Source organism: Equus caballus, chromosome X (genome assembly GCF_041296265.1).
Source record: "Equus caballus isolate H_3958 breed thoroughbred chromosome X, TB-T2T, whole genome shotgun sequence".
Lineage (NCBI taxonomy): Eukaryota > Metazoa > Chordata > Mammalia > Perissodactyla > Equidae > Equus > Equus caballus.
In genome coordinates, this window is record NC_091715.1 from 30,996,412 (window position 1) to 31,021,787 (window position 25,376).

At 41.1% G+C, this 25,376-nt stretch overlaps 1 protein-coding gene across 1 annotated transcript in view; it reads left to right on the forward strand.

Annotated features, from left to right (window-relative positions):
* The window catches only part of LANCL3 (LanC like family member 3), a 94,821-nt gene that overhangs the window by 47,022 nt on the left and 22,423 nt on the right, over window positions 1–25,376 (forward strand). Inside the window, exons 2-3 of the mRNA XM_023634083.2 lie at window positions 20,428–20,551; window positions 23,752–23,949. Of these exons, the coding sequence (XP_023489851.1) occupies window positions 20,428–20,551; window positions 23,752–23,949 (322 nt within the window). The remainder of the gene's footprint in view (window positions 1–20,427; window positions 20,552–23,751; window positions 23,950–25,376) is intronic.

The following is a 25,376-nucleotide window of genomic DNA, read 5'->3' on the forward strand; positions in this document are numbered from 1 at the left end:
ATCACAATCCCTGGCTTCAAAATGTACTACAAAGTTACAGTAATCAAAACAGCATGGTACTGGTACAAAAACAGGCACACAAATCAATGGAATAGATTTGAAAGCCCAGAAATAAAAATACACATCTATGGACAGCTAATCTTTGACAGGGGAGCTAAGAACATACAATGGAGAAAGGAGAGTCTCTTCGATAAATAGTGTTGAGAAAACAGGACAGCCACATGCAAAAGAATGAAAGTAGACCATTATCTTGCACCATACACAAAAATTAACTCAAAATGGATCAAAGACTTGAATGTAAGACCTGAAACCATAAAACTCCTAGAAGAAAATATAGGCACTACACTCTCTGACATTGGTCTTGGAAGGATCTTTTTGAATACCATGTCTACTCAGGCAAAGGAAACAAAAGAAAAACAAGTGGGACTTTATCAAACTAAAGAGCTTCTGCAAGGCAAAGGAAACCAGGATCAAAATGAAAAGACAGCCCACCAACTGGGAGAAAATATTTGCAAATCATATCTGACAAGGGATTAATCTCCATAATATGTGAAAAACACACAACTGAATAACGAAAAAAACCCAATCAAAAAATGTGCAGAGGATATGAACAGACATTTTTCAAAGAAGATATACTCATGGCCAACAGGCACATGAAAAGATGTTGGATGTCACTAATCATCAGGGAAATGCAAATCAAAACTACACTAAGATGGGGGCCGGCCCAGTTTAGTGCGCACGTTCTGCTTCGGCAGTCTGGGGTTTGCCAGTTCGGATCCCGGGTGCAGACATGGCACTGCTTGGCAAGCCATGCTGTGGTAGGCAACCCGCATATAAAGTAGAGGAAGATGGGCATGGATGTTAGCTCAGGGCCAGTCTTCCTCAGCAAAAAGAGGAGGATTGGCAGCAGATGTTAGCTCAGGGCTAATCTTCCTCAAAGAAAAAAAACCTACACTAAGATACCACCTTACACCTGTTAGAATGGCTGTAATCACTAAGACTAAAAACAAATGTTGGAGAGGGTTTGGAGAAAGGAGAACCCTCATCCACTGCTGGTGGGAATGCAAACTGGTGTAACCACTGTGGAAAACAGTATAGAGATTTCTGGAAAAATTAGAAATACCATATGACCCAGCTATCCCACTACTGGGTATTTAGCCAAAGAACTTGAAATCAACAGTTCCTTTAAGGAGACTTGTTCACCCCTATGTTCATTGCAGCATTATTCACAATAGCCAAGATGTGGAGGCAACCCAAGTACCCATCGACTGATGATTGGATAAAGATGTGGTATACATATATACAATGGAATACTAAGGCATAAAAAAAGACAAAATCGTCCCATTTGCAACAACATGGATGGACCTTGAGGGTATTAAGCAAAATAAGCCAGACATAGAAAGACAAACACCCTATTATTTCACTCGTATGTGGAAGATAAACACATGTACAAAGAGAACAGTTTAGTGGTTACCAGGGGGAAGGGGGTTGAGGGGTGGGCACAAGGGATGAAGGGGCACATTTATATGGTGACTGACAAATAATGTACAACTGAAATTTCACAATGTTATAAAACTATTATGACCTCAATTAAAAAAATTGTTGACCTTGAACTCCAAGTGGTCCACCTCAGTGAACCACTATATCCCAGGGATGTGGAGGCACTTGAAAGCTTGAGGTGGAAAAAGCTATGTTGGTGTGGATCCAGCTCAGCTCCTGCCCCTGGCGCCCTTAATTGGCAGCATTCCCTCAGTCTTGCCCCCATAGCTCAAGCCAAAGCGCCTACCATCAAGTCCTCTCACATGTCTCTCAGGTACCCCCAGAGGATAGTTTACAGTTCTGAGGCCTAGGCTGATCTCATCGTCTTTTGTCTTTCCCAAGAGATTGGCAGAGCCTCTTCTCTTTACCATCTGTTTTACCTCCTAATTCTCAGCTCCCTCTTTATTTGAAGAGTCTCCCACAGGACTGACCTCCCACGTGGCATTTCCTAGTATCACATGTCTTAGAGTGGTGAAAAGGTGTCAGAATTATGTGTATGTTAGAGGAACTCAAGTTGGAGAGAAACTTGTGTACTCATAAAGGAGAACTTACTATGTTTTCATGTCAATACTTTAACTCATTTTAGGGCCTACAGCTTATGGGCCTTGTGCAAGTCCTTGCATCACTTTCTTTCTCTGGAATCAGTAGGGGTTCTCTGTGCCTCCCTGGTATTTCCCAGTTGTGATATTTATGGAGGTTGTGCAAAAAAGGGGACTTCTTGTCAAATATTTTCGTTGCAAACTCTACCCAATTTTTGGGGGATTCATACTACACTGAGAAATCCTACTCTGGAAAAAAAAAACCTTTTTTAACCTAGCATTTCTCAAATATTTAACCACAAGGACCAGGACCCTCCCCTTTCCTCCCTCTACTGATCATCTCTTATCATCTGGTAGCGCAGAATGTTGTAAACACATGGGTAACACATGAATTGCACACTTCTGCATGGCTTCCAAGCCTGCTGCAAGCTGCTCTGAGCTTCTCTATTCAACCCAAACGTTCTCTCTGTCTCCTTCACAACACGATGTACTATACTAAAACAGACTGGGGTCTGTTTTCTCAGTTTGCTGGCGGTCAATGTCTAGGTCTTTGCTCATGCCGCTATGCCCACCTGGATACTCTTACCTTTAGGCACCGCTTATGTTCCAAACCCTTATGAAGCCGCCTCTCTCTCCTCCCTGCTCCAACTGCCTGTACTCTTAGTCTCCAGTACTGCCCCAATTAAGACCTAATTCTGTCCCCACAACGAAACTGTACATTCTCATAAGGTATGACCATGTCACATCCAACTGCACTATTTCTTCTTAGCTCCTTTTGAGGATATAAGACATACACTAAACGCCTCTTCATTGATTGATGGATAACAAGGATGTTCATTCAACCATAGAAGTGGCACCTTTTGATGGGCAGGGTTTTTTTTTTTTTTTTTTTTTTTTTTTGCAGAGTGTGGTTTCTTTAACCAGGTACAGTTCAGTTCTTCCCTGAGAATGCAGCTACTCTGCATTTACCCCCATGAAAGCCAACACACTTATTTCTACTTTAAGGAGAGAATGAATGTTGTGGACTTTTTTTTTCCTAATTTAACGTAGTGGTTCAGTGCCTCAGAAACACTTTCATTCTCCTGGACCAGTCATACTGGATGCGTAACTTGAGGGTCTTGTGCCTTTGGCATCCCGGCAGTAGAAGATGAGCCATGAAAATAATGCAGACATTATCTTTCCTGTGTCCTCTGTTATGTAAATAACCCTCCCTTACTGACTGAAAAACTGTCATTAGTTTGCTTTTTAGGTCATTCTCTGTCTGGTGAATGAAATTCAATAGTCCTTGAAAATTCAACCTTCCAGTCTAATCACTAGATCATTGTTTAAAAAAAAAACGTTATCCTTTTAAACGCATTGATTTTTCTAGAGTAATAGGAAGGCTACTAGGTTTTGTTTTTGTTTTCCTGTACACCTTTAGGGACTGTTCAATTATTAATTATATTGCTGTATTTATTTTTACTAACTAGATTTTCATTTTAGAAAGTATTGCATGTCCTTGGTAAACTGTGTGCCAGAGGCCCTTAGCAAAAGTTAGCCCTCCGCCTCTACCACCAAACTCTGATTGTTTACTAATGAGTTCCTCCCAGAAGTCAGGTGTGTGATTTAAAGCTGGCATTTCATGAGGTTGATGAGTAGATGAGAAGTCACCTAGACTCCCTGAGGGAGGAGGCAAACCGTTTATTTACTAAGTAAGCATTCATTGAACACCTGAAATCATCATTTCAGGGTCATTGTCATGCTCTCATGCTTCAATAAACTGTAACTTTTTTTTTTCTGTTTTTGACAAATGACCCTTAATTCACTCTGACAAGATCATACGAACACTGGTATTTTAGGGTTGATTTTGGCTGTTTCATAGGCTCCCTCTGCTGGAGTAAAACAGCATCTTTTCTTCTGAAGACCTGAAGGTCCTTTCCCTTTAATTGAAAGCAAATGTAATAAACGATTTGCTGCATTGCTAGACTGGCTTTTCATATAGTGTTTCTGCTGCCGTATCCTAAATTTTACCTGCCACAGAGCTGTAATACCAACCGATACTTCTTGCCTTTTGAAAGCAGAGCCTTACAAGAGACACTGATTTTAAAGAATTTGCCAGATGTGAATTGTTAATAATAAGCAGGTTCTTGTTTCCTGTGAGTAATGCCCTTGTTACTTCAATTCTAACCTTCTCAGTTTTAGAACATCTGGGAGTATTATGGGAAGGCTGTGACGGGCCTATTTAGAGGTGCTTGCTAAAAGAAAATTAGCCTGAGTCACCAGGTTTGTTATGTTATGCAGGTAGACTATAATTTTCTATAGAAAAAAGTGAGGAGTGATGCAAAACCAACACTTCCTCTGCCAGGGGAGGGCCACCCTTTCTCAGGACACACACATTTTCAGGGTTATCAAATTGAGATTTTATGTGAATTTGTTTTTTACAAAGCCATTATTTATTGCTTAATGTTTATGAAGTTTTACTTTATTTCTGGGCTTGGCAGTGTGCCAAATATGTCTCTTCCTTCCTTCTCCGTCTTTTTGGAGTCACTTTTGAATTTAAATGACTTTGTAGGGTATTCAATGAATTCTGAATTGATTGACTAAAAGAAGCTTCTATGTGATGGTATGGAGTAGAGGGGAAGCTCACAGTAATGCCAACTCCAATGTATGTGAGGTAGTGTTGGCCCCTCCATTTCTGCCACAGATAAAATTGTGTTCTCCTACAGCTTTGAAACTCAAAATATAGTTTGAACCAGCACCATCGGCATCACCTGTGGACTTGTTAGAAATGCAAAATCTCAGGCCTCACCCCAGACCTCCTGAATTTAACTCTGCACATTCACGAGATCTCCAGGGAATTCATATGCACGTTCAAATTTGAGAAGCATTGGTCTAGAGTAAGGGGAAATCACACAATATTGCCACCCCCAAGGTATGTGAGATAGTGCTGGCACTTTGGAACCTAATATAGCCAGGAACACCTTACTCCTGCACTCAACTGAGGTCTGTGACTAACACCCATGGGCCCAGGGCCAGCTCCATCCATTAGCTTTATGATGCTGGGCAATGAGCCCACAACCCCTGCCCTGCAATCAGTCCTTACTATCCTTATTGGGTGATCCTTGCTGACTTTGACCTCATGGATTCTGACTTCCTGGACCTACCTGTCTACCCTCCACCAACTTAGCTGCCTTCCATAGAGTCTTTATCCGCTGATCTTCTTCCAGGTCAAACTCCTAAGTTCTGGTCCTTCCCAGGTGGGATGTAGCCAGGCCTAAGTGATGACACACCTTACTGTTGAGGCCATATTAAAAGAGCCTGTGGGTCTTCAACAGCTAAAGCCTTAAATTAGTCATAACTTTTAAAATCTCAGATGATAGAAATTCATCTTGGAGTAACTTAATTTTAAAAGGGGGGCACCACTACAACCAGAAGGACCTACAACTAGAATATACAACTATGTACTGACGGGCTTTGGGGAGAAGAAGAAGAAGAAAAAAAGATTGGCAACAGATGTTAGCTCAGGTGCCAATCTTTAAAAAGTGGGGTCACCAATATGGCTCAAATACCATGGCATCATTTCTGGGATATTCCTGCCCCAAATGCATAACTTGAATCTGATCATGAGGATCATTGTACAAATCTAAATTGAGGGACATCCTATAAAATAAATTGTCCTTACTCTTCAGAAATGTCAAAGTCAAGAAAGACAAAGGCTGAGGATCTGTTCGAGATTAATGAAATCTAAAGGATATTACAACTAAATGCAATGTGTGATTCTGGGTTGGATCCTGTAACAGAAAAAAAAAAATGTGTTTTTAAGGGGCATAATTGGGATTATTGGGAAAATTTTAAATATGGACTGTAGATTAGATAATAGTGTTAAATTTCCTGATTTCGATAATTACACTGTAGTTAAGTAAGAGAATGTCCTTATTATAGGAGATATACACTGAAGTATTTTGGGGTAAATGGTCATCATGTCTGCAACTTACTCTAAAATGCCACCTCCAAAAATAGGGAATGATAAAGCAAACGTGTCAAATGTTAACAAAAGATGACTATGAGTAAATGGTATATGGGAAATTTTGTACTATTCTTATAACCTTTTGGAATTCAATACTAAAAATTTACAAAAATTAGATTAAAAGGGGGGTTTTATTAACAGAATACTGGGAAGCTTACAGAATTAGAGGAAGGGATGTGAGACTCAGGGCAGCCTAGGGGTCTTGAAAACTGCAAGTGAAGACTTGACGCCACCAGAGAAAACTCTGATCTGGATAAACTTTTTTAACAGAGTAATAGAGACCTGGAAATTTAGAGCAAGAAAAGGACTTTTAAGGTCCTTTAATGTCTCCACTCTGCGATCCAGAGAGCAAAAGTGACTTGCCCAAGGACTCACAGATAATTAACACAGTTTCCAACTGCAGACATTTAGAACTCCTTTTCATAATGGTTTATGAATGGATCTGCCAAAGTTTGTTCTTTTCCTTATACTTTTAAGTTAGAATATGAGTTAAAGTAACAAGATTAACATAAATTATGCTGTAACAGGAATATGTGTTCTGTGAACAGATAGCTAAACAAGATTCCCCCCACATAATTAACATGGTTCCACGCAAATTTTGCCATTAAGTGTGTATATTATAAAATACTTCAAAAGCAATGGTAATTGCCTTTTAACACAAGTTTATTTATATGTGAAAATCAGCTAGAAGATTTGAATTTCTTCACCTGTCATTCCTTTTCCATGGCATTTTTCTCACCTCATAGTATACATTGTCTCTCGTTGAAAAGTAATGCTAATCTAGACTCAATTCTTGGAAATGTCCCTCGTGATTTTGAGAGACTGTGATTGTAGTCCCTTTAGAAAGCACAATATCAGGCATGTAGGGATGCTTAGAAGCCATCTAGTCCCACCCATTCCGTTTAAAGGTGAAGACTTTACTCAGTCTGCCTTCATCTCCTGCACCTGTTTCACACTAAGAAACAGATTTAAAATGGAATAGTATTTATTTGCGTATATTGAAATAATGGTCTTTAAGATCACCTCTGAAATAGTATATTTAGAGAAAGCAGAGCTCCTTTAATCCTTCTCCCACAATCCTGTGTTATCTTGTGGTATAGAAAAGGCATTTGGGTAGTGGTTGGATAGTTAGACTGGGAGCCAATAAACCTGCCTTGACCAATTCCTCCATGACAGCTTTTGAAATAGAATGTAAATCCTAGCTGAAAGATCCTAGGTGGTGGAGTGCAAAATTGAATATATAGTGGCTTAGGTGTGTGGTGAGAAGCAATGAATTAAAAAATTGTGTGCTTTCCATCACTTGTGTTCAGACATAATCGTGAATAGCTAACATAAATTTTTCAGAGAATATGGCTTCTTATAGTTCAGCGTGGTGACAGACACTGCCTGTTGCCTACCAGATATCCATTTTCTACATTGTCCTTACTAAAGGAACCCTAATCTTTTTTGGCATAGCAGTATTCTTGGATAATTACTTGATTTTCCAACCTGTCTGTCAGGGTGGCTATGTCAAACAGTCCTAGCTGATGACGTGTCAGTGTAAGTCTGCTTGGGAGTGCTGGGAAACCTTTTGCTTTCCTGATAAAAGAGAATGGATATGACAGGTGCTGCCTTTCCTCATTTCTTCCTGCCTTGAATATAAACATAGTTTCTGGAGTTACAGCAGCCATTTTGTGCCTGTGGGCCAACATGAGGGAAGGAAGAGAGAATTGTGACATCCTGCCTCTGACATGACAAACCGCCAAACAACATCAGCAGTTGGCCACTTCCCAGACCTTTTGTTATATGAGAAAAATAACCTTTTATTTGATTAAGCCACTGAAAGTCAGATTTTCTAATAAGTTAAACACATTCCTGATACAGGTGTAGTATATACCCTTCTGGGGAACTCTGCGTAGCTCAAAATAACCCCAGTTCTCTGTGAAACACTGTCCTGGTCCCTCTCTGTGTGGATCTTTGCACCCATGTTGATGCAGTTGGGGTAAATGCACCTGACTGAGGCTGAGCCAATCAGATTCTCTCTCCTAGGAATTCAGAATTGGGTTTCAGTGTGGCTAAAACTGAGAGACATAAAATTTGGGAGCTGGTGTGTGTTATGGTGTATGGGAAGTTACCTTCAGCCATAGAGAAGTAGAGAAAATGGGTCTGTAGAAAGTGAAACAGGCGGAGACCAATGTCACCAAGAGGGAGAACACTGAGGCCTGGCAGCTTTCTGGATCCAAGTATTACTCCCTTCTCAGATCTGGCTTCTCTTAGATTCCACAAGCTGCTCCAGCTTCCTTCCAGAGAGCCAGGCAGCCCTGTGTGATTGGCAGGGTTGTGCCCTGCACAAGGGCACCTGGCCAGAAAGGTGAAGGAAATGAAATGCAGCCTCTATGTTTTGGTCACTAAGCCTTGGCCTGGGGCTGCATCAGCCCAGGGGTAATGTCCTTCTTTCTGCAGTTTATCTACCCAGAAGGAAGCACACGTTTTTTTTTTAATTTCATGGAAGACTTAGGAAGACCCTTCTTCAGGACAGCTAGCAAAGTAGGTATCTTACAACCAAGGGACCTGGACATTCAGACAAAATGTATTGACAAACAGTTAAGCCATTTATTCTACCATTTGATAGATATGCTATTCAATACCCTGATTTATTTTGCTTTTAAAACTGAAGTATAGCTTACATACCAGCAGGGTCGCCACCCATGGTGGACAGGTTTCAGTGGAGCTTCCAGACTAAGACAGACTAGGAAGAAGGACCTGGCTACCACTTCCAAAAAAATTGGCCATGAAAACCCTGTGAATGTCAGTGGAGTATTGTCTGATATAGCACCAGAAGGTGAGAGGATGGCACAGAAAGACTTGGCAGGGTTCTACTTGACAGGGTCACTAGGAGTTGGAATCGATGGCACTAACAACAAATAGTTTACATACAGCAAACTGTACAAATATTATATGTATAGTTCAGTGATTTCACTGTTTGGCTCATATAATTCACTACCCAGATTAAGAAAAAGAACATTTCCATCATTCCAGAAAGTCCCTTAATCTCAATTAGTACCACTTGTCCACACACACATGAGGAACACAGGGAGGTAACCGCTCTTCTGACCTCTATCACCATAGTTTGATTTTGCCTGTTCTTGAACTTCATATAAATGGAATCATATAGCAAGTACTCTTTTGTGTCTGGCTTCTTTTGCTTAACATGTTCATGAGATCCATCCATGTTGTTTCACATATCAATAATTCATTCTCTTTATTGTTGGGTAGTATTCCATTGTGTGACTATACCACAATTTATTCATCCATTCTCCTGTTGATGGATATTTAGGATGTTGCCAGTTCTTATGAATGAAACTTACGAATAAACTCTTATAAATAAAGCTGCTGTGGATATTCTTATACAGGTGAACCTAGATACCTATTTCCCTTAGACACTGATGTACTGTAGTAAAAGTCCAAATTATACATCTTTCACAGTAAAAAATCTCTCTCTCTCTCTCACCTGCATGCACTTGGATAAATTTTGTCTTGAGTTGTTCCTTCATAGTGTAATTGGGAGACTTTATTTTATAAGTGCCTCTTCATAGATAATTATATATTTAATGTACCTACTCCCTTTACATATTAAACGAGAGACTACTCTCTCAGTATTATGAGGATGCATGCTTTTGTTTATTTAAAAATCCGTAAACGGCCAGTAGTACTTTGTGTTACAACTAATGAAGCAAATTTATAGGTAGGGTACCTGGCACTAAGCTTATAATTAAAAGTCTAGTCTGTGACCAGGAATAAATACAGTAAAGCTTTGTGAACCACGTAAGATTAAGCTCACTTCCTTGTTCCAACTACCTGTGCTATTTGCACTACTAAATAGTGCTGGATTTGCAATGCAAAGCCCTGTAAAGCAACTTGTGTGTCCCAGCGTCATGAGGGGAGCTTTTTAAAAAATATGAGTGTCTGGTCCTACCCGCCATAAGATCTTGGTCTAGAGTGGGGCTTCTGTTTTTAAGCCTTTCCATGTAGTTATATGCTATAGCTGCTAGCCAGCCGGCCATTTCTTTCCTATGCCCATCCTTACAATTCTAGTGATTACCCTCAGTTGAACATTGGTGCCTGAGAATGGATTTCATCTCCTCTTAAAGTTTCCCCAGGCAACATGAGCTGAGGCACACAATTTACCTAATATTGGTTTCTTTATGAAGACAGCCTCATTAAAATAATAATGAATTATGGAGAGTGGCTGAATAAGACATATTTGGGGTAATAAAATATGCAGCAAAATAGGAATTTATTCAGACTAGTATGTAATCTCCGTGATGGCAGGGATTTTTCTCTCTTTTGCTCACTGATGTTCTCCCAGCGAGCCATAGTGGGCTCAATAAATATTTACAGAATAAACCCTGTATAAGACAAGGACCTTACTTACTACCTGACAAGGCTATAAATCCTGCTTTGCTTAGTAGTGGTTACATATCCCAGTTGCTGGCCCCAGCCTTTCTAAGGAGCAGGAAGAAGCCTCCCTGGCTGCATTCGTTGGGCAGCAACCACTTAGAACTTGTGGAAGCTCAAATCTAAGGAAGAGGCTTTGGGGGAGCTTCTTGTCTTTAACAGAGTAAAGGTATCAGTTCACTTCCCTCTTCCCTCCTCTTCAGCCACGGAGCCGGCTCCTCCTGAGAGCCTCTATTCCTTCTCCTTCCCCTAGGCATAAAATGCAAATTGAAACCAGCCACAGTGACGCTTTTGTTCATCATGGCTGCTTGATCCCTAATCAGGGGTGGTGGTGGCAGCTCCCTTCACCCACAGTGCTCTTACAGCCTACCGGGAACCTCTCATGCCTGGGTCACCCAAATCTCCTTTTTAGATGTGTTTATATAGAAAGTGATTCTAGCTGAATTTTATAATGTGAATCTGCTAAAGATCCTTGGCTAAAACTGTTTCTGAAAAGAAACCAGAATCATTTTCCCTTTAAAGTACCTGAAAACACAATGTCAGCATAACAAGACTACTTTGGGCATGATCACACAGTGAATTCTCTCCAATACCTAAATGAAATCAAGAGGAGGAGGAAAGTTATACACGTATTTATAAATTGTATAAATCATGAACCAGAAAGGTCGTGGGAGGTTTCTTGGTTGGCCACCTCATTTTACAGATGAAGACGGTGAAGTCAGAGAAGTTAAATCACTTCCTCGGGCCGCATAATGACAAAGCCAGAAATTCCGAATTTCCCAACCGTGCTCACCCAATCACCGCCCCGCCCCAATAGCTTTAGGTTTCATTTTGCACACAGAGAAGGTACCATTCATGGCCAAACCTGCACTATATCACACTGCTTCCCTTAGCCCAAAGGCACGTGTTTATTAAAATGTATTTTAAGACTTTGAAAAGAAAAATCTAAGAGTTTTGAAGAGTTTCTGCTTTCCCTCCCCCATTTCTGACCTTCAGGGCACCCATCAATCCTCACACCCAGGTCAAAAAGCATGGCCAAAGAAACCCTTTCAGCTTCTGTTGAAAGTATCTAGGTGAAAGAGTTATTGAGCCTTAAAATGTCGCAAATTGGGGCTGGCCCCGTGGCCGGGTGGTTAAGTTCGCATGCTCCGCTGCAGGCGGCCCAGTGTTTCGTTGGTTCGAATCCTGGGTGCGGACATGGCACTGCTCATCAGACCATGGCTGAGGCAGCGTCGCACATGCCACAACTAGAAGGACCCACAACGAATATACAACTATGTACCAGGGGTCTTTGGGGAGAAAAAGGAAAAAAATAAAATCTAAAAAAAAAATGTCGCAAATTGTTCAGATATTGTTCTTCTAGGACCATTTCATGAATAGCTCTCTAAAGTGACAGGGTGGGTAGCACATAATACAGTCACTTAAGCTGAGGTGACGGCAGTTCCTGGAAAAGAAAATAATTGCTTTACAGCACTTGTTGCTGAGGCTGCCACAGGCCTCCCCATTGTCATCCCAAATAAACTTTGAGGATTTGAGGAGCTATTGTCTTGGTAGCAGATTGGAGAGTGTCCATTGTCCCTGATCTGGAGCAGGATAAGTGGAAGGAGTAGGAAGGTCACCAAGGGCAATGGCAGCAAAGGTGACAGTGTGTTTCCCAGGCTTTGTCTCTGGGCTGTAGGATAGCACTTAAGAAAAATCAATCACAACCTTGTGAGTGCAGCCAGAACTGGAAACTGCATTTGAATTTGTCCACTCTGGCAGGCAGCCTCACTTTAAAGAGCTGCAGAGTGGAGGTTTCTGTGGAAACAGAAGTACATGTGAGCAGAAATTGCTTTATAGGGAAGTGGATGCTATCAATGCTGTTAGGTTGGCACTTTGTGGCTGCCCAGTTGATGTGAGTTTGGCTGTAAGTAACCCAATGAACAGTGACTTTAAAAAAGGGAATAATTTTTCTCTCATAACAAGAGTCTGGAGATAGGTGACCCTGGTTGTGGTACGGATGTTCAATGATGTCCATAAACCCCAGGATTTTTCTCCTCCGTCCTTCTTTGAATGTTGGCCTTTCATCCACATGCTCATTGCCTCAGGATGTAAAATAGCTGCTACAGCTCCAGGACTCACATCCACATTCAAGGCACCAAAAAGAGGAAAGGCAGGTAACAGCCCCAGCAGATTTCCCCTTTGAACAAAATAAGGCCATATAGCCAACCCTAGATTCAAGAAAGGCTGAGACTTGAGTATCTGGCAAGCAACAATAAGATTGACATGATTGGCTGAGGCTATTCACTGTTTATCACCTAGAGCTAAACACAGTTATCACCCTAATAAAATTGAGATGTAGTTAGGAATAAGAAGAGAATGGATATTAAGTTGCTAACTAATAGTGTAAGCCACATATATGTAATCAGAATTGGCCTTTCCAAATAAGAAAGGCATTTACTGTATATCCGATTATACGCAACTACTCATCTATTTCTCTGCTCTCTAGCACAGTGTTACGCACCTAGTGAGCACTTGAAAAATGTTTGTTGAACCATAGTTTGAGAATATGCAATGACATACTCATTCAGCAGTGGCTTAGAGGAGGGTCTGATGGGAAACGGTCAGTTATGCATCCAGCCTTAATGATGTAGTCATTCACTTTGGGGGCATTGAGAGACCAAAGACTCCAGATAACCAGACTCAAGTAACCGAGGCCAAGAGGCTGAAACGACTTCTAGTCCTTTGAACTTTCTCTAGGAAGAAAGTACATAAGAGAATGTGCATCTTGATAAAAGAAAGTGCCTAGAATAGAGGACAAGTTAAACATGAGCTATCATCTCATTACAAAGGACTTTTTGCCTAGCCTGTAAGAAATGAAACCACTGAAACATACCATCACATCCACATCCGAGAATTAGAGCCCAAATAAGTATATAGATTTGTAAATAGTTGTCATAAAGTATTGAATCACAGAATAACAAAATACTATTGCTGAAAGGCATATTAAAGACCACATCAGCTTAACTCCTTGTTCTTTCAGATGAGGAAACTGAGGTCCAGAGAGTTTTATGTGATTGGTCTAGAGTTACATAGTGACATAGTGAAGGGCTCAAAGTGTGGTGATAAGTAAAAAAAAGTAAACACACCGACATGAAGGGCCATACTTTACTAGTTTATGAATTACAAGTTACAACAGTTTAGGAATGCAAGCTGACACAAGCTGGTCCTTGGGTGGAGAATGGGGAGTGGGAGGTGAGCAACAGGGTTATTTTATGAGACATCCTGAGCCCTGGCCTCCAAGGCCATGGTGCTGAATGGTGGGAGTTGAGTCACTATTGGACTTTGGATGTCTGTTTTCACTGTAGCTTACGTGCGTGATGTGTGTGCTTTATGCCAGGAATTGTGCTAAGTGCTTATATGGAATCCTCATAGCAATCCAGTAAAGTAGGTAAGTCTTATTATTGCTGCTTTCTACAAATGAGTAAACTGAGGCTTAGAAAGTCTAAGTAACTTGCCTAAATCCACACTGCTAGAAAGTGGTGAAGCCAAGTTTGGAACTCGGGTCTACCTGACCCCAAAGCCCATGTTTTTGATCACCGTGCTGTCATCTTTCTTCGGTTCAAAAGCCAGACGACTCCCGTGCTTTTGAGAACCAGAGAGTTTGGAGCCCAGAATCACCTTAGAGGTCACCCAGTACAGTGCTATTCAGTGAGTGGTTCCCAGACCAGCAGCATGCACATCACTTGAGAGCTTGTTAGAAATTAAGATCTCAGAGCCCATTCCACAGCTACTGAGTCAGAATCTCTCAGGGTGAGGCCCGGGAAGCTGTTTTAGCTAGCTCGCTGGGTGATTTTTAGGCACACTAAAATTTAAGCAGCACTGACTCAGTTGGACAGATTCTAGTCCAGACGAGGAAACAGCTCTGATGACTTAACCGTGGTTACTGTGGCAAGGCTGGATCTGAAGCCTAGATCTTCTGAATCCTAGTCCAGTGCACTACCTGCTGTTTTCTTGGTTTCTCCATTACTCTGCCACAAAATGTGCATTGGTGTCTGTGTTGGAAATACTGGACGAGGTTCAGTGGACCTCTGACCTGACCCAGAGTGTCCTTTGATGGGAATATTGGGTTTTTCCCTTCCACTCCCCCATGACTCAGACTGAAGGTGTATCTCTATATCTGGGAGTGTCTTCGGCTTGGGAGGTCCTTTGCTTGTCTTCTCTTTAGTTCTGATCATCATCATCGTATTATTACTTTTCTTTTAAAAACTATCTTTGCATTCATTTGATATTTCATAGCAGTGATTCTCAAACTCGACTGCACTTTGGAATCACGTGGGGAGCTTTAAAAAATAGTGGTGCCTGGGTTCCACACCCAGAGAGTCTGATGTAATTGGTTTGGGGTGTGGTCAGAGCATCAGGATATTTAAAAGCTCCTCAGGTGATTGCAGTGTAAGTCCAAACATTGGGAATTGCTTTTTCATAAGAGTCTCACCATCACCTGAGGAGGTAGGTAGGGCTAGTTATTGTGATCCCCTTTTTGTAGATAAGGAAACTCAGGCTCTGAGACATTTAGTATCTTGCAGGAAACAAAATGAAATCATCTTAGTGACACTTGATGCAGACTGGGTTACCAGGTGCTTGTAGTAAATCTCTAAAGCTAGCAGTCAGTCTGCAAGAATGGAGCAAAACCTGTTCTTCTTTTCTGGTTTCCAGTGTTTTCTTGGCTTGTGTTTCTTGACATGAGAAGGGAAAAGAAGCAACTTTTGAAATGGTATCTGAGACCAAGTGTTTATAACTGAAATTCCCTGCTGAATCCCTTTAATAACTGGAAGATAATCATTAACTGGAGTAACCTGCCTCCCATTCCTCATCGCCCAGCATAATAATGGTCAGGGAGCATCAGGAAAACCAGATGGAAGGGACTTGCTCATTCTGCACCAGCACACGTGCCCCATTTGGAGACTCATTAAGAAAATAACAAACCTGGCCACATTGGCTAAGAGCTCCCCACTGGGGTTTGCAAATTTGGATGCGTTTTTCCTACACACAGTGTATTGGAAGAGAATTTCCCATTGTTGCTGCTTTGCTTTTCTAGGTAAGCTGATCATTTAAATTATGGTATGCAGTGTTTTTGCCTGGTGCTCCCTCTTGCTTCCTTGAATGTCTTCGGGAACTTCCTATAGTTCCTTCAGTCTAATTTCTCACCCTTCCCAAGAGAAATCCTCGCCTGCAACCAGCCTCTCTGTTCCCATAATCCCTTGCTACTTCAGGTGTGTTTGTGGATCCAGCAGCAGCAGCATCACCTGGGAGCTTGTTAGAAATGTAGAATCCTGCCCCATCCCAGACCTACTGAATCAAAATCTGCGTTTTTTAATTCTTTTTTTTTTTTTTTTTTTTTTTTGCTGTGGAACATTAGCCCTGAGCTAACATCTGTTGCCCATTTTCTTTTTTTTTTTTTTCTTGAGGAAGATTAGCCCTGAGCTAACTTCTGTACCAGTCTTCCTCCACTTTATATGTGGGTCACCACCACAGCATGACTGAGGAGTGGTACAGGTCTGTGCCTGGGATCCAAACCTGCAAACCCCCAGCTGCAAAGTGGAGTGTGCCAAACTTAACCACTATGCCCTGGGGCCAGCCCCAAGAATCTGCATTTTAACAAGAACACCAGGTGATTTGTGTGCACATTCCAGTTTGAGAAGCATTGCCCTAATACACGGGGTTTCCCCCATCATCCTACAGCTTAAAATGGCCTCTTCCCCCCACTTTCATTTATCCACTTCCTACTTGTCCTTTAAAGCTTAGCTCATATCCCTCTACCTCTGTGAAACTCATGATATTTACTCCTTCCACTTTATCCCTATTAGGTCACGACTTTTAGAGTTTAAAGAACTGCTGAATGTTTCATTATTTAAGTGGTTCAGATGTTAACTTAGTCTAATTATTAAGATTATATCTTTCCTCAAAGTGCAAAAGGCTTTGCACATAATTTGAATTATTCGATTCATCAAGATCTATATCCTACTTGAAAGCGCTCCCTTAGCCCTACCTTGTCTCTCTTTTTTTTTTTTTTTTTTGGAGGAAGATTAGCCCTCAGCTAACTACTGCCAGTCCTCCTCTTTTTGCTGAGGAAGCCTGGCTCTGAGCTAACATCCGTGCCCATCTTCCTCTAGTTTATACGTGGGACACCTACCACAGCATGGCTGCCAAGCAGTGCCATGTCCGCACCCGGGATCCGAACCAGCGAACCCCGGGCCGCCGAGAAGCGGAACGTGCGAACTTAACCGCTGCGCCACCGGGCCGGCCCCCCTACCTTGTCTCTTTAAGCTTATTTTCAAAGCAGCTCTCCTGAGATTTTGTCTTCTCAACACCTGAAATAAATCTCTACCCGCCCCCGAGCAAAGACTGCCACTCCAGAGGGCCTGTGGGCAGGACATTTGCCCTGGAAAGCGGTGTGTGGTGAAGCAATCTTTCTGTGGCTTGGTCCATTTTATTCATTTCCTTAACAAAGGTCATCTCTCCTCAGCATGGAGGTGGTTCAATCACAGCGCGACCTTCAGCTGGGGCCAAGAAACATAGCATGGGCTTTATTGCTCTCTTGTCACTTCATACTCAGAGCCCTGCCCCATAGGAATATTTCACAACAAACACCTCTGTTTGAAGATAAGTGAGGAGAATCGGTCAAACTGTTTAAACCAAACCACCACAGACTTGCTTTGTATTTTCAAGATATCTTAATTTATTTTAATTTGATGTAAAAGAAATTTATTTAAAGAATCAAATCCGTCTAAGATATCAACACATGCATAGGCCCTAGGTGCTATAAATACAGGAGAGGGAATTTTGGATTTATGTTGATAAAGGCCTAATGGGCAGGGAGCCCCTCTCTGCCATCTCCAGTCACTTTCTTTCCCTCCCCTGGAAATGCCGCTTCCTCATTCTCAGGGCCTCAGAGTGTTTCAAAAGCACAGAGGCCATCCTCTCAGAGGTAGTGTGTGTGCTCATGCGCGTGTTCCTGTGTTCTAGGAGTTGGGAATGGAGGGATGTCTGAGAAAGCAGACAAATGAGAGGGCAAGAACAAGCCCCTCCCCTTGCATGTCATCTCCTTTCTTTCTGTCCTGTTTGTTCAGGGGAGAAAAAAAGAGGACCCTCCATCTCAAGGTTCCCCTCCACACACTTTTAATGAGCACTGTTTTCACTTTTTATTTGCTGATCAATAAACCCATGGGTAGGTCTTGTCTGTTCCCAGAGATAAAGAACTGCATGCGTAACTGCTCTTTATCCAGCCAAACAAATGTGGTTTCTCTTTGTTTTTCACAGTGTTTCTGAGAGATAAGGGGAAACCGCCCCGACATGAGGCATGACTGGGGAGGTTTTGAAATATTTTATAAACTCATTCTCTATTCTGAGCTGTAGATTAGGGATGGAAAGAAAGGGAGAGGGCACCACATATAACCTAAGTTGATTTTTTTTCTGGGTTACAAATAAACAGGTGAATACACGTGCTTGCACACACACACACACAGACACAGAAAGAGAGGAAACATATGAATAAATGTTCAACTGAGGAGAGAATAAGCCAGTTTTCAATTATTGGCACAAAAGTCAAATAGGAAGAATTTTAGTAATTCAAATGAGTACATACCCCCAAAATTCAGTGACCTTTTCCTATCACAAAACTGCTCCTGTCATGTGGATTTAAGACCAGAATTGGCAGACAGGACCTAAGTTCAGTTGAAAAGCAAGGTATATTTCCAGAAAAATATGGGATGGGACCAGGATGGAGTCCTATTAAGTTCATGCCCTTCAAGGCACTTAAGCAGTTTCTGAAAGAGAGCCAGGATGGAGGAGTTGCAAGATATTAAGTAGGGTAAGACTAAATGTAAGATCAGTTGGTACTGATAAAGGCACAAAGAGGAAGATGTTTTTAATAGCAAATGAAAATTTTGATAGTGATTTGAATAGATGCAGAGTAGGAAATCGTTTAGGACAAATTTGCTATTCAACTAAGGAAAGACTGGAGGCTGAGCCTTGAAATGACAGTGGGAATGCACGGGAAAATAGAGTCTTTGGCAATTTTAGGCAGAAAGGAGTAAACCCAAGAGACAAAGATAGGTAGCTAATAAAAGGAAAATTTAAGTCGAAAGCCACGACAATTGTTTCTGAGCAACCAGATGGAAAATGAGGAGATAGTAACGCCTTAGTGGAGCCGAGCAGTGCTTCATTGTCTGTGTTACACACGGCATTACTGTTTCTTTCCACCCCTGGGCCCATGAACTTTAATGGCTTTATTGTAGACTTTTGTGTATGTCTCCTCTCTAGCACTGGATAGTAAATTCCCTCTAGGGAGAAAATGTGTCCCAGGCTTTCTAGAATTTCCCCACAATACCTAGTACAGGGCCTTACTGGAATAGTAGCTCAATAAAAGTTAATTGGCAAATTAATTAATGAGCAGCTTCCTCTTTAATTATTTTTCCAAATTAAATGCTAGATTTGAGGAGGCGAAAACCTGGATTATATTTTACTCTTCTAATGTTGGGTAAATCAGAGAAGTAAGTTATGATTTAACAAAGCATTGGTACCTTATTTCAAAAGGAATAGGTGAGTCTAATGCCAAATATCAGGTAGGAAAATTCATTGTGTATTAGGAGAGAGGCCAAAATCCGATAGACTTTTCCTTGATCCCTGACTCATTCACTTAGGTGAAGGCTGAACTTTAGGTGAACTTTTGTTGGTATTCTGACTCGGGCTCGTCCTGTGCAGGTCTGCACTTTTGAAACATTGGCTGCACGAGAGCAGAGGTCTAGTCTATCTTGTTCACTGTCATATCTCCAGCATCTAGTACAGGCTTTACTGGCATATAGTAGAGGCTTAAGAAATAATTGTAGAAGGGAGAGAAAGGGGGAAGGAGGGAAGGAGGAGGGAGGGAGAGAAGGGATAAAGGAAAGAGAAGAGGAAGGGCTCTGTTTTTCATGCCAGTAAACCTGACACTTTTTACTCATTCATCAGTCACCAAAGGCCCCCTCAGGTTTTGGGTTAAGAACCAAAGATACCAAAATAATGAGATGCCACAGTCTTTGCCCTCAAATAACTGATCGTCTAGTATATAGAGAGAGACATAACACCAGGTTGGTAAGTGCTGTACCAAAGAGTCATGGTGATGTCAGGAGTGTGCCAAAGGGAGCATCTAACCTGCCCCGAGGAAAAATGGGAGGCAGGAAACATCACAAACCTGAGCAGAATCCTCATAAACTCAGTGATGCCTAGTAGGCTTGAGAACATTTTAATCTCTATAGTCCTAAAACTGGCTGTGAATAGGTTGAATAAAATATGGAAGACTGCAAGTCATTGCATTTTAGTCGTTCTGTATTCAGAGGCATTTTGATATTAAAAGTTATTTTGCCTTGGTACTTATTGGAATTTGGTTTCCTTCAGGGAATGAAGATGCTTACAGTGAGTCTGTCATGCAGCAGCTTGTCATAGAATGGCGGTTTTATAAGCACAGACTAAATGACACAAATTGGAGGCCCATTGTCTGGGCCAGACCTGCACCTGGTCCAGGAGTAACAGCTTTGTTAAGCGTGATCCTTTAGGACTAGCCTTTGTTCTTTTCTGAACAATTTCTTGTTCCTGTGACAAAGATCAATGATATAACAACTGTAAGGTGGTCTTTGCATTTTATAAAAGCCTATAGCAGTAAAGATGTGTATTTCCCATCAAAACTTAGCGATTTTCTGAAGAGGGTAGATAAAATTGACAACAAAGAATCAACAGTTAAGAAAAAAGAAGTTATGTCTGGCTAATCTTATTTACACATAGAAAAGGATTTGGGGATATGCGGATAGGACTTTTAAAGCAAGAAAATTCAGTGTCTGAGGGAAAAAGAGGATCCTGATTTGACTTCTGCTTCTTGATTTCCTTACTCAGGTACTGACTCCAGCACAGATCAAATCAATTTGCCAGGCGATTCTGGACTCTGGGAAGCAGTATGCCATGAAAAAGAGGAAACCATTTCCCCTGATGTACTCTTACTATGGAACTGAATACTTGGGTGAGTGATGGTCTTGGCAAGGGCCGGTGAGATGAAGAGAGTCTCTCATGTCAGCATTGACTAAAGACTGGAAGATTTTGTTTCTGACATAGGTCATCACTGTTCATTTAACTAGAAATACTTTAAAATTCCATTTAAAAATAAAAATTGATAGATATTGTAAATTAGAATTTAATATTTGCTTTTGTAGTCTACCGACAGAAATATAGCTATTTTAACAATTACTCTCACTGAAGACTAAAATCCGTATTCTATATTGTGAGTTCATTGCCCTAATTCTGCTGAAAGTTTGTGAACAGTTTACACACTCATTGTAAATAGTGCCTCTGCACAGGGAAATGAGATTCAGCCACTAACATTTTCAACATTTTAATATTAGTGGATTAATAACAGACTACTGAATCACAGTGGCTACTTTTGAGATATGAGGCATGTAAAGTGAAAATTAATTACTCTGGATTAATTTTCTTTTTGGATCCTTTGGTGGCTCCCCATCGCTCCTGAGCATGACTTGCAAGGCCCTTTGTAGATCACCTGCCTCCTTCTCCAAACTCAAGCTTTCTCTCTCCCCTCCCTGGTTCTGTCCAGCACAGTCTCCTACAAGCAAAGTGTTCTCATATCTTTGGAACCTTTGTGCCTGTTCCTTTTGCCTAAAACGCCCAGTTTCCCATGACCCCTTCATCTATCTGTAATACTTATACCCAGACTTCAAGACTCTGCTCAAACATCATTAGACCTATTGAGAAACTTCGTGCTTTTTGGAAAAAGGGTTTATTGAACCCTCTCTAGAGAAACATTCTCACTTTTCAGGTTTTACCCTGAAGCAAAATTGGGTAGCATCATGTCACCCTGCCACCCTTCTACTGAAGGCCTTATGACATTGCACTGTAGTTAGTGGCTTACCTGTCCAACTGCTTTAGCAGGCTCTGTGTACCTTCAGGATAAGGACTTTCTTTCATTTATCTTTGTGACCCCTGGACCTTTAGCAAGAGCCTATACATAATGAGGGTACCCAAATGAATGAATGGATGGCTGATGAACAACTTCTGCAATGAGTTTATGGACTAGCAGTTCTCTGAGAGTTTTCTCAAAGACTCTCTAAGTTCTTGTCTAAGTTTCCCTAAAATCAGACCTTGAGACAAGGATTTGGGTATAAATGGTTTGTTTGGGAGATGATCCCAGAAAGTGTTGATAGAGGAGTGACAAAGTGAGGCAGGGTAGAGAAAAAAATTAATAGAGGATGTAATAGTGAGCACTCATGAATAACTGAGCCTCAGTTCCACTGGGGACTCTTAGAGTCTGTAGAGAACATGCCTCAGAATTGTCCCACCCAAAGGGTGAGGAAGCTGGGGTATTCGTCCACCAACTCCCTGCTCCATTGATAGAAGGATGCTCCCAGAGGTGTTAATTCCCTAGGATTTCAGCCCTGTCCCTGTGGGCTGGGCACACCGCTGTGGCCAGAGAAAGCCTCAGGCAGAATGATAGGTGCTTGAGGTGGAAAGCAGGGAGGATAGGTGCACCAGAGTGAGGAGTGTGGCTGAGGTGATGGGCAGGGTACTGACAGTGTCTGCTAGAGTTCTCTAATAGAATTAATTCTTTCATTTTCCTATCTTTTTAGAGAAATTCACATTCTAGCCATTTACATATATAGCACAAACCGTATTTCTATCTAATGCATAAATATGTTCCTGGAAAGCAAGCTTCTTTCTATAAATTTAAAATCCAGTGAAAGAGGGGCTGGCCCCGTGGCTGAGTGGTTAAGTTTGCATGCTCCACTTTGGCAGCCCAGGGTTTCGCCAGTTTGAATCCTGGGCACGGACATGGCACCACTCATCAAGCCATGCTGAGGAGGCATCCCACATGCTGCAACTCGAAAGACTCACAACTGAAAAATACACAACTATGTACTGGGGGGCTTTGGGGAGAAAAAGGAAAAATTTTAAAAAAGAATCTAAAAAAATAAGTCCAGTGAAAGAAAGCTTCCTTCAAGTTTCATGAGCAAATTTTAAGAATAGGATTTTTGACTGGATACAACTATAAAGCTGTTTCTAGGGAATCAAGAGTTCCGAGGGCCTGTGTACAAAAAGAAAGCTTTAAAATTATAGAGTTGAGTTTAAAGAGCAAGCCCTCAGAATATATTGACACCACCACCACCCATCAATCAGCACTCTATTCATTAGAAATGAGTGAAAACTTTTACCTTCGTTGAGCTAGCTCCTTCTCCTAAAGCAGGATCACGTCTTTGATAGTACAGTAGCCTATGCTGGAACTCCTAGGAATTCCTCAAAACTTCGCTCAGATGGCACTACCTGTGTGGAACCTTCAGTGCCTCCTCCACTCCAAGGCCAAATTAAGCTCTCCTTTGTCGGTTCTCTTTTAGCTCTTGGTACACATCTCTGCTAGAGCATTTATCACCTCATGTTCTAATTATTTATTTACAAGTCTGGTTTTGTCACTGAACTGGACGGGGAGGTCTTCAAGGGTATGGACCAAGTCATATTCATCTGTGCATCCTCTGGGGCTTGGACAATGCCCAGTGCTAAATGTGAAGCATTAAGTAAATTAATAGCAATTACTAGTGTTTAACTTTACAGAAGGATGTTAGTCTGTTTTGTTCACTGATCTATCTTTAGCACCTAGAACATTATCTGACACGTGGTAGGTGCTTAATTCTTATGTGTTGAATGAATGAATGAATGTTTAGTATACCTAGAACAAATTATTTTCACTTTAAAAGCATTTTCCTAAAAACTATTGATATGTTAATTACAAAGTTTTTAAAAAGTCTTTTCTCTAAAACTGATGTCAGTCACTAAACTTTTTTCTTTAAAGGAATAGATAATACATTTTAGGCTTTGTGGCCTTATGGTCTCTGTTACAAATACAACTCTGCCATGGTAGTACGCAAGCAGCCATAGATAATATACAAACGAATGAGCATGGCTGTGTTTCAATAAAACTTTATTTACAAAAACAGGCAGTGAGCCAGATTTGGCCTGCAGGCTATAGTTTGCTGACCGGTGCTAAGTGTATGCTCCTCAGAAACCTAGTTCTTAGGCAACTCAATTATTATATTACTATGTGTGCTTTCAAGTAATATTGCCATTCATTTCTTTTTATACTATGATTGTCTTTTCACTAAATTAAACTGGCTTTTCTCTCAATTATGTGAACTAATTATGCTTTATTTGTCAATATAGGAGCAGCTCATGGCCTGTCGTCCATTCTCCAGATGCTTCTTTCTTACCATGAGCACCTCAAGCCCTCAGATCAGGAGCTGGTATGGCAGAGTGTGGACTTCCTCATGGAGCAGGAACAGAACTGCAACTGGCCACCTGAGCTCGGCGAGGCCATCGAGAGAGAGAACGAGCTAGTGCACTGGTGCCACGGCGCCCCAGGTCTCACACACCGTTATCTGAAAACATTGCCTTTCATTGGGCTTAGCCAAAGAGGGGTGCCTTTTCTGAGAAGCGAGGGTATTTCTCATCTTATCTCTTTACTACGTGAGATAGAAAGGTCAAGATGAGACTTTTCAAAGCTAAAAAAGTCTTGATCTGTAAAGGACTTCCAGAAATGATCCTTTATTTTTAAAAATATATGCTCTATATCTATTTGTATGTAAATTAAACTAGCACTGTCCAATAAAATATAATGAGCCACATATGAAATTAAATTTTTAGTAGGCCCGTTAAAAACAGGCAAAATTAATTTTAACAATATATATTATATAACCCAATATTCTTAAAATATTATTTCAACATGCAACCAATTTAAAAATTGAGCTATTTTACATTTTTTTCATATTGAGTATTTGAAATCTAGTGTATATTTTATACTTACATGCCATCTCAGTTCAGACTAGCCACATTGCAAGTGCTCAATAGCTACAGGGGGCAGTGCAGGTCTGGAGCCTGGCAATTCAAAATGTGGTCCCTGGACTAGTGGCGTGGGCAGCCTGAGAGCTTGTTAGAAATCCAGAATCCAGGGCCCCACCCTAGACCCACTGAATCAGAATGTGCATGTGAGTGTTTTGTATGCACGTTAAAGTACGAGATGCACTGTTCTATAATTCTTCAACTCAGGATTTCCATTATCATGTACTAAAAAGTCTAGAGAAGTGAGAAGCTGTTTGCAGTGAACTCTCTGGAATTGAGCCTAGAAAGTTATCAGATCCCATATTTTCCTTTTTATGAAAAAAACTCATTACACTGTTAATTAGGCCTTTAGAGAAGGGACAATTTGAAAGAAGTTAAATTCAAATAAATCAATTAATTTTGGTTGATTGACCAGGAGAGAGATTTAAAATAGCAAAATAACACAAAATTTTTGGATTAGGAGTGGATTTAATTTGCAAGGCTATGCTCAATGCCATGAGCACAGCTTTAAAATATATTTGATTTCTCTTTAGTCTGTTACCTGATTTTTTTTTAGTAGAGCATGCACAACGCACCAGTTTTTTGTTGTTTTTGTGTGTGTTTGAGGAAGATTAACTCCGAGTTGATATCTGTTGCCAATCCTCTTTTTTTTTTTCCCACTTGAGGAAGATTTGCCCTGAGCTAACATCTGCACCAGTCTTCCTCTACTTTGCCTGTGGGATGCCTCCACAGCATGGCTGATGAGTGGAGTAGGTCCACGCCCGGAATCCGAACCTGTGAAACCAGGCAGCCGAAGTGGAGCATGTGGGACTTCAACCACTCAGCCATGGGGCTGGCCCCTGTTACCTGATTTTTATTACTTCTTTTCCCCTTCTTACCTAATTAATGTTCTTTAATCCAACTGTACTGTCATTTTTTTCTTGGTGTAGTTTGAGTTGATGAATAATAAA